The following is an 8,870-nucleotide window of genomic DNA, read 5'->3' as shown; positions in this document are numbered from 1 at the left end:
AGGAGGAGGAGGAGGAAGAGGAGGAGGAGGAGGAGGAGGATTTTCTATTCCTCAACTGGGGGAAACGGTATTTTGGTTGACAACTCAGACTTGATATTTCATGTTGATTCAGCAATTTATCTTTGCCTGAAAGAGCTAAGGAGGATCCTCGCCATCCTGTGGTTTTACCTGTGAGGGCACACTGAGAAACTCCACTGATGGCACTCTGGCAGATTGTGAAGCTCCTGGCAGAGGCTCTGGAGTCAGACACGCCTGGGGAGGAGGCGTAGGCTTTGTCCTTGACTTAAGTCCTTTGAATTGCAGCTTTCTGGGGGTAATTATGGGCTCAGAGGTCACTGCGAGCCTTACTGAGATGTCTGTGGAGCCCTCACCAAACACCCAGCCATAGACTGGGGCCAGTAAGTGGTAACTACTGGTGTTTTCATTTTTGTTCAAGAAGGGGTTTGCTGGGTGTCTGCCAGGGATCTTTGCAGAGGAACTGATTCAGGTGACTGAGCACCTCTGATTTTCTAACAATGCAGGGGATGGAGACCAAGCCTGCCTCTATTTGTCATTCATCCTGAGCATCAGTGTGCTCTTAACAATGGGACTCAGAATGCCCATCTTACAGGGATTTTAGGAACACTACAATGTTGGCACTGGATACGCAGATATCTGCAGAGAGTTTATTCCTAGCAGCTACTGAAGGGTTTTGGAAATTGTTATTATCCATCCTGGAAGACCTAAGATCAGAAACTGGCTCCTCCGAGGGGCCAGGAGCTCCCTGGGGCAGCAGGAGGTAGCTGAGGAGATGGGCAGCTAGAAACAGACGTTAATGTGATCAGGTGATGTGACTGTTGTGTGCAGAAGGAACGTGAGCCTGAGCCAGGTGCTGCCCTCAAGAGGCCACAGCGTGGAGAGCGGGCAGGCGGGGGCACTGGGCAGCAGGTGGGTGCTCGGTTTGAGGAGTGAGCATGGTTGTGTTCACTGCCAGGGTCTCTCCAGGGTCACTGCCCTCCCTGGCGACATTCACACTCTCCCTGTCGGCGTCCCGGGACAAGACTGAGGATGCTGCCCTGGCTTCTTGTCTTCTCTGCTCTGAGTCTTCAGGTCTGGGGTGAGTCTTCTGTCCTTGTGTCAGAAATGCTTTTGGGGTTGGGGGAGCGACTTTCCTTAAACTGAATAACAGAATCAGCCCAGGGCTCTCCCTTCGCTAAAGGATATTGTAGCTCCACCATTCTGAGCAGAGTGCCCAAGAGAGAGGCAGAGACCCAGGGTCCAAGACCAGGAAGAAGAGCCTCAGGCATCCAAGCTGATGTGCTTCCCGGGCTGGGTGTGGGGTGTCAACTAGGGATGCTTTCTAAAGAGAGAGAGATGGAGGAAGCCAGAAAAGAAGGGAAGATGGGGTTTGTCCTCCAGGGAACACAAGGAGGGAGAGTCTGGGGAGAAGGCAACTTGGCTCCCAGGCTTAGCACAGTCCGTCTGAGTGTTGCTGAGCCCAAAGAGGGCTGTGGAGACGAGATGGGGAGGCTGTGGGGGGGTGAAAGCCGCCCCTTGGGGCCCCTCTGGAGGTAGGGACTATTGCATGCCACCTGTGGTCTCCCCTGCAGGTGCTCCCGCCATGGTCTCCCGCAGTACATGGGGATCAAGACCACTCAGCTGCAGGGCTCGGCTGAGCCCACCTGTGCCCTATCTCATCACGGAGCAGCTCACAGGAATGGAGTGCCAGGAGCAGAGCGTCTGCAGCCAGCTGCTAAGGGGTCTGCAGTCTCATTCTGTCCACGCCAAAGGCTGGTGTGACTTGGCCTTCAAGTAAGAAGTCGGTCAGCCCCCATCGAAAGTTACCTCTCCTAGGCTGCGTCCCACATCCCCTCCTCTGCTCCTCCATTTTGGGGGAGCCTCATTTATGTTGCTTTCAGAATAGACAAAAATAAAATGTGTTGAAAAGTAATCAAGCAAGAAATCTACAGTGCTCCAAAAATCATCAGGAGGGACAACTCTGAGGCATTTAAGGAAGTGGTCTTTGACCCTGGGACTCCTAAAAGGAGTCAAGGAGGTTTATGTAATAGCTACGGTCACTGGCCAGGGATTTAGCTCAGAGGTGCCACCACCTGCTCACAAGCACAAGGACTGGAGTTCGATACCCAGTACCAAAATAAAATAAAATAGCTACGGTCACCCCTGGCAGCTTAACAGATGACACAGTTCACAAAGGCTTTCAAATATAGCACCCGGATGAGCCCCCTGCTACTGGGGGAATGGGCGGCAGAAATATCACCACCCTCATTTCACAGGTGTGCCACGGTGTAGAGAGATTGAAGAAGTTGTGGTAAGTGGCACACGGCAAGGAAACACAGACCAGGAACACTTCTGAGAACGCCTGTCAGCCCAGTTCTGTCTCCTGCTCCTCCCACAGGGCTGGCATCCTGTGAAGCAGTCTCCACTTGCTTACCCTTCCGGATGGCCATCTTGACAGGAAGACAGGGGGTGAAGGGGGCGTGGGACGGTGAGGAGCACAGCACCATGTTCAAACAATTTCGGGGCACGAAAGAATTTTGCATTGTGCATTGAGTGTCTACTCTGAAGATGATACGGGAGGAAGGGAAGGAGAGAGAGAGAGAGAAAGAGGGAGGGAGGGAGAGAGAGAGAGAGGGAGAGAAATGGAGGTCTTCCCTCACAGAATTTTAAAGGCAGAGATAAATGGCTTCTCCAGCCTCTCTGCTCCCCCTGCCACTGCTCGCTCTGCTGCCCCCTTGCGGTGTCACCGTGGCACTGCCTACCTCCGCACTGCCTACCTCAGCCGCGTATCTCCAGTGATTCCAGACACCGACGTCTAAATCCTGTCTCTTGGAGGTTTGAAGTTGGTTATTCCGCCCCCCATTGTCATGTTATCGAAGCAGAGTGCTTTATTTACAAGCCGCTAAAGCCTGTTTACCTTTTGAGCATCAGTGTGAAGTGTTCTGTTGTAGAGATTCATCTTCTGACCCAAATTTCCTCACCGCACAGCTTCCTGGTCGGGGATGACGGCAGGGTGTATGAAGGCGTCGGCTGGGATGTCCACGGCCTGCACACCCAGGGCTACAACAACGTCTCCCTGGGCATCGCCTTCTTTGGCAGTAGGATAGGTAATGGCCATTCTTGTGAGCCCTTAGCTGGAGAGAGCCCTGCATTCTTCCTCCGTACCCTAGTTTCACATCGTCTTTTCAGCCTACATCATACCTGTCTTCTCTAATAATCACCCTCCTTTTGAAATTCTTCTCTCCACTGTATCTCCGGTACTTCTTGGCCTCTTCCTCTTCCCTGGTCTGTACTTCCGTGATACTGCTGAAGCCACCACGGACATTGCCTGAGCTCAGTTACTGCCGCTACTTCTGGAGCCTGACATTGTCTGACATAGATGCTGTGGCTGTCAGAGGCAGAGAAGAACGGTGGCTGGCTTTTCTCTTCTTCTGGTGTCTTCTTTGGGTGGAGAATAACCAGAAGCTGGCAGGCAAGGAATTCTGGGAGATGTAGTTTGTAGGCCTCTGGCTCCCTGAGAAACAGAAGAGTGCCTGATCGTGACAGCAACTTAGTGGATACTGCCATGTTCCCCATGTTGGAGCACACTTGACTTGGTCAGGTGGGACTCCTCTTGGTCTTTCTATCTAGAGTTGGAGTTGATAAATAAAGCCCATTTTGGCACTTGGAAGGGGTTACCAACTTTTGCAGTCAAGAACTCTGTGCAGTGAGGGATTTAGCTCAGTGGTGCCACCACTTGCCTTGAGAGCGCAAGGTCCAGCGTAATACTCGTGTCTTAGGCCCTCTGCTCTGGCCTTTGGACCAGTTTCTTCTCTTGGGGTTCCTTACTGACAGTCCTGTGCTCCCTGCCGTCCTCTTTAAGGCAGCAGTCCCAGCCCAGCTGCCTTATCAGCTGCAGAGGACCTGATCTCCTCTGCCATCCAGAACGGTCACCTGTCACCCAGGTATATTCAGCCGCATCTCTTGAAAGAAGAGATCTGCTTGGGCTCTCAACATCCAGTGATACCCAGTAAAGGTAAGACCCACCTCACCCTCCCACACCTCCTCACACAGCCACAGCTGGGAGTGCTCGCTTTCCTTTTGGGTTCTTTTGTGAAGAACTTCTAGTGCATTTCATAACTTTGGGACTCAGAAAATTCTGAGAAGTCGCTTTCCTGGCTCCTCTCCATTCCACTAGAATAGGATTTCCACGGACTCGTTCCTAACACAAATACGTGGGCGTGTGTGTGCGTGCCTGTGCCTGTGCACAGATTTTTCAGTCAACAAATATTGACAGACTAGCAGGTGCTCACCAAGGTACTGAGCATACAGCTGTTAATAAAGCAGACACACTCCCCACCTTCAGAGACTTCATGCCTTAGTGAGGAGAGTCAGAGAATGAGCAAGCCACAAGGGAAATACGTGTGATGTTGGGTGGCACAGAAACTATGGAAAAAACGGTGCGTGGGAATGGAGTGGAATAAACATAGTCACATATTTGTGTGACTATATTTAGATACACACACACACACACACACACAAACACACACCTTTCTAATTGCAAAAACTAGCCAACATGCAAATGCCCACGGCGCTGAGAAAACCTTGAATTCACAGGTTATGTTGCATATTCCAAAAGGCTGAGTAATAAAAATGATGTACTGTCTTGGAAAGAACAACTAACACCTTAAAATCCATAAAATTAATAAGCACTACCCATGGTTTAAATGTCTGTGCTTAGAGCATGCTTTCCTGGGACTCAGTGGTATTTTAAATTCACTTTGAACACTCTAAATCTCTAAAATCAAGTTTTTCTTGCTTTGGGGCTGGTACAATCTTCAATGATGACAACTCCTTAGTATTTGTCGAGCATTTTGTAGGTTTCAGGGTATGTTCATACACATGTGATTAGTTCAGAGAGAGCGAGACCTCTGATGCCAGCCCTGCTCCCTAACGTGCATACTTCTGTCCTACACGTGTAATGCAGATGTCAATCCGTGGGAGCTCTTGTCTGTTGAAGACAATGGCTTCCCCTCTGCCTGGCCAGCATCTTGTTCCACTGAGACGCAGGTTTCTGCAGTTACCACAACCCTAGCCCTGGCCCCAGTGACCAGACCCAGAAGTCTCCCCAGGGCCTCCCAGACTCCCGCAGTCAAGTTCCCGCTAGGAAGTGCTGGCCATTGGGCAAAGAGTGAGGCGCAGCCCAGCCCGAGGTCCTGAGACTGCTCATGGGGGCCAAAGGCAGGCCCTCATTCTCTCGCTTTCTCGCTGCACCCCAGCTTGCCCCAACATCATCCCCCGGTCTGCCTGGGAAGCCCGAGAGACGCACTGCCCTCCAATGAGCCTCCCCGCCAAGTACGCCGTCATCATCCACACCGCCGGGGTGGGCTGCAATGTCTCCACGGACTGCCTGCTTCGCATCAGGGGGATACAGTCCTTTCACATGGACAGACGAGATTTTTGTGACATCGGATATCAGTAAGTAAGACGAGGAAGGCTGGGGGACAGAGCCGACACCGACTAAGCTCCCGATCTGTGCCTAGGGCTCTGCATGAGGTGTCGTCCTTTTCTCTTGTAATAACCCTGACTGAATATGGCCAGGGTTGGTTTTCCCTCGTGAGTGTGTTCTCCCTCCGCAAGTGTTGGGAAGTCTGAAGAGAAGACAGTAAAAGCAGTAGTGACAGGCGAGACTGAGCGGCTTTGGGAAGGTCCATGAAGGAGTAGCCCTTGTGAGCAGTCAGAGGGGAAGGCCCTTCTCTCCCCCGCCCACGTCTGGCCCAAGCCCAGTCTTGCTCTGTCTGATGTCAGAATCCTGCCGTCCCTCTGCTGTTCACGCCATTTATAGATGGAGGGGCATTTAGACTTCCTACACCTCTTTAGTCTCATCTCTACTTAGGGCCAGCAATATGTTTTCTGTTGAAAAACAAGGGGTGAAAGAAAAAGGTTTTCTTTTGGTTCCTCTCAAGGCAAAGATGTAGTAAAGAAATAAGTATGTTAAACTGAAGGGATAGCAAACGCTACTTGGGCGATGCCTTTGAGTTTTTGTAGAGGAATTTAACAACAGAATACGGTAAATTTCAGTCATTCGTTTGAGACATAATCGTGGTGAATTTTATACTCTTGGTCTGTTTGCTTCTGCAAACGTTTTTGCGCCTGGCTGGCCCGCTTCTGTTTTAACAGCAGGCTTTACCATCAGGCGAGAATCTGTGGCTTCCGGCAGAGGTTTTGTTTGCCTTGCTTAGTTACTTAGCGCGGATAGCAGAGGATGGGCTTCGAATTTGGAAATTCCAAATGACAAATGCCAGCAGCTGAGGCAATGTTTGTTTTCCTTTATCATTCAGTCATCCAGAGACGCTGGGGATTTAGCTCAGTGGTTCCCCCTCCTACTTCGCAAGCACAAGGACCAGAGTTTGATTGCCAGTACCAGGCTGCTGTGGAAGCTCTCCTTCCTCTGGCTGTGTCCTGTGCAAATCTCTAACCCTGGCATAACAAGGACAGAGCACCCGCTCACTCCCCATTTTCTAACTCCCTCGCATTTCTATCTTTGCTTGCCCCGTGGAGTTGAAAGAAATGATAAATGAGTAGCTACGAGGTAAAACATTAGGCCTGCAGTGGACAGAGCAGGAGATGCATAGGGTGGGTCTGTACTGGAGACTGGACAGTGACTGGCATCAGAGAAGAGCCCAGGCACACGGACAAGCTGAGCAGAGCAGGAGGAGGAGTGGCCTGGATAAAGGAGAGCAGTGTACTGTAGAGAGCACTGTCTCAGAAGGACGAAATCAGTTTAACTCACACCTAAATATAAGATTCCAAGAGAGAAACGGTAAGAGGTGAGCTGGAGAGGCCTAAAGGAGCCACATCGAAGCCCCTTGTCATTGACCCTGAAGACAGACTGCTGGAAAGGCACCTGGAGACCACGTGAAGCCTTGTGATAGGGTTTGTACATTTGAAGAATCATCTTGGGTGCTACTTTCCAAATGGATTGGAAGGAGGCAAAACTCGGGGCAGGGAGTTGTTGGAGTAATCAGTGGCCCAGGACAGGGTAGTGGCAGTTGGTGGAGACAGGTGGGGAAATTTAAAAGCTATGGAGGAAATGCAGTTGCCAAGCCATGGTTAGTGGTCCGATGGGGCTGGGAGAGGAGAGGGAGGCATTCAGGATGATGCCTGATTTTTCTGGCTGGGGAAACTGCAAAGATGATGGGTTTGTCTGGATATGTTGGCTTTTATGGATCGTGACTGAAACTGTGGGAGGGGATGATGATCCAGGGGGAGCGGGTTGAGGGAAAGGAGAGGTGGGGCTACACCAGGGTCCTGAGGAGGAACATGACATTGCAACATCTGAGGAAAACAGGGTGGGTGGCGGAGGCCTGATGGGGAACAGAAGAGTGGAGACGTCCGGAGAGTGTAGTCCTGTGAAAGCCTAGGGAGGAGCATTTCCAGGAGGGTGTGTTCACAGGGTCTGTGTTTTCCAGAAGTAAGATGAGCGTCCTGTGTTTACCGGGGAGATCACTGTGCACCTTGGAAGGGTCAGATTCAGTGGCATGGTGGGGGCAGTGTATTATGTTTTTATTGTTGGCACATAAGAGACATCCAGTCAATATGTGATAAATGGATAAAATAATGAATTAATGATTGAAGGAGTGAAAGAAAAATATCTGCTCCCCAGAGTGACCTTTGCATTTTCCTCTGCCCGATCCTAGCTTCCTGATAGGCCAAGATGGCGGCGTGTATGAAGGGCTTGGCTGGTCTAGCCAAGGCTCGCACACCTACGGGTACAATGACATCGCACTGGGAATTGCCTTCATGGGCAACTTTGTGGGTAAGGGGTGAGCCTGGGCAGAAGGGCTTTGGGTGATGAGCATAAGGCAAAAGGCAGCATTGGGGTGCCTGGCAGAGCTGGTGGAACATTTTAGTTTTAAAGTAGACTCTCAGTACTGGATGATGGCCAGCAGGAGCCCCCCTAGAGGAAATACTTATCCCTAATTCACCACCCCCATTCCCAATCCCACCCCACTTTTAATCCATATCCTAGGCAAGCATGGGGCAAAAGAGAAAAAAAAAATCTTTCCAAACCGTCTATATTTTATGACTCAGATGGTAAATATGGGTGCTTCCTTGGTAACCATGGCAACAATCTTGGGGCGCCCTGCCCACTGTGGCACAGTGGTGGATGATTCAGTGGGCTGTTTGTGCCTTGCGCCTACTGAGAAACAGGGTGTCCTGGTGGAGTTTTATTCCAGAGCAGTTTTAGACTTGCTGAAAGAAACGTTGAACAGGAGGGATGAAAGGAAGACAGCAGCCTTCTCTTCTTCCTGTACCTGATTGCTACAGCTCCTGCACATTTGTTGGCTAGGGTGCTGGGTGTGCAGTGCGGTGAGGGAGGTGGGAGATGGAATCCAGGTGCCTGTCCCTGCCCTAAACAAGCAATCTCAAGACCCAAACGATTGACGGAGTAAATGTGTTTTGCAGAAAAGCCTCCAAATGCAGCTGCGCTGGAGGCGGCCCAGGACCTGATCCAGTGTGCTGTGGCCAAGGGGTACCTGGCCCCCAACTACCTGCTGCTGGGCCATAGTGATGTGGTCGACACTCTGTCCCCTGGACAGGCTTTGTACAGCATCATCAGGACGTGGCCTCACTTCAAACACTGAGGGCAACTCCCGCTCCCTCCGGGGCTGCTCTCCTTCCCGCTGGGTCTCTGTCCTCGCCTCCCACTTGGCCTCATCACCTGTGTCCTTCTGCTGGGTATCTTCCCCAAAGAATTAAAAGAATCATACCACAGTGATATATGCTCACCCATGTATAGTGGCACAGTTTCTAATAGCTAAAACTTGGAAACAGCCCAACTGCCCATCACCTGGAGACTGGATAAAGACTTTTTTAATAAATTGGAATAC

At 50.9% G+C, this 8,870-nt stretch overlaps 1 protein-coding gene across 1 annotated transcript; it reads left to right on the top strand.

Moving 5' to 3' along the window:
• Positions 1-1,047: 1,047 nt before the first annotated feature.
• LOC104875967 (peptidoglycan recognition protein 3) lies at positions 1,048-8,710 on the top strand. Its single transcript, XM_010643739.2, has 7 exons — positions 1,048-1,096; positions 1,590-1,791; positions 2,986-3,104; positions 3,860-4,012; positions 5,256-5,454; positions 7,677-7,795; positions 8,446-8,710. Exons 1-7 carry the CDS (start codon positions 1,048-1,050, stop codon positions 8,622-8,624), a joined length of 1,020 nt encoding a protein of 339 aa, XP_010642041.1. The 3' UTR covers positions 8,625-8,710.
• Positions 8,711-8,870: the final 160 nt, after the last annotated feature.

This window comes from Fukomys damarensis, unplaced genomic scaffold (assembly GCF_012274545.1).
Source record: "Fukomys damarensis isolate Sample0158 unplaced genomic scaffold, DMR_v1.0_HiC HiC_scaffold_33, whole genome shotgun sequence".
In the NCBI taxonomy this organism is placed as follows: domain Eukaryota; kingdom Metazoa; phylum Chordata; class Mammalia; order Rodentia; family Bathyergidae; genus Fukomys; species Fukomys damarensis.
The sequence above is the reverse complement of the archived record's forward strand: the minus strand, read 5'-3'. Positions and strand labels throughout refer to the sequence as shown.

Coding starts and splice junctions, on each gene's coding strand:
- LOC104875967 (XM_010643739.2), top strand. CDS start 1,048: ATGCTGCCCTGGCTTCTTGTCTTCTCTGCTCTGAGTCTTCAGGTCTGG. Junction 3,105..3,859: donor CTTCTTTGGCAGTAGGATAG/GTAATGGCCATT, acceptor GTCCTCTTTAAG/GCAGCAGTCCCAGCCCAGCT. Junction 4,013..5,255: donor TCCAGTGATACCCAGTAAAG/GTAAGACCCACC, acceptor GCTGCACCCCAG/CTTGCCCCAACATCATCCCC.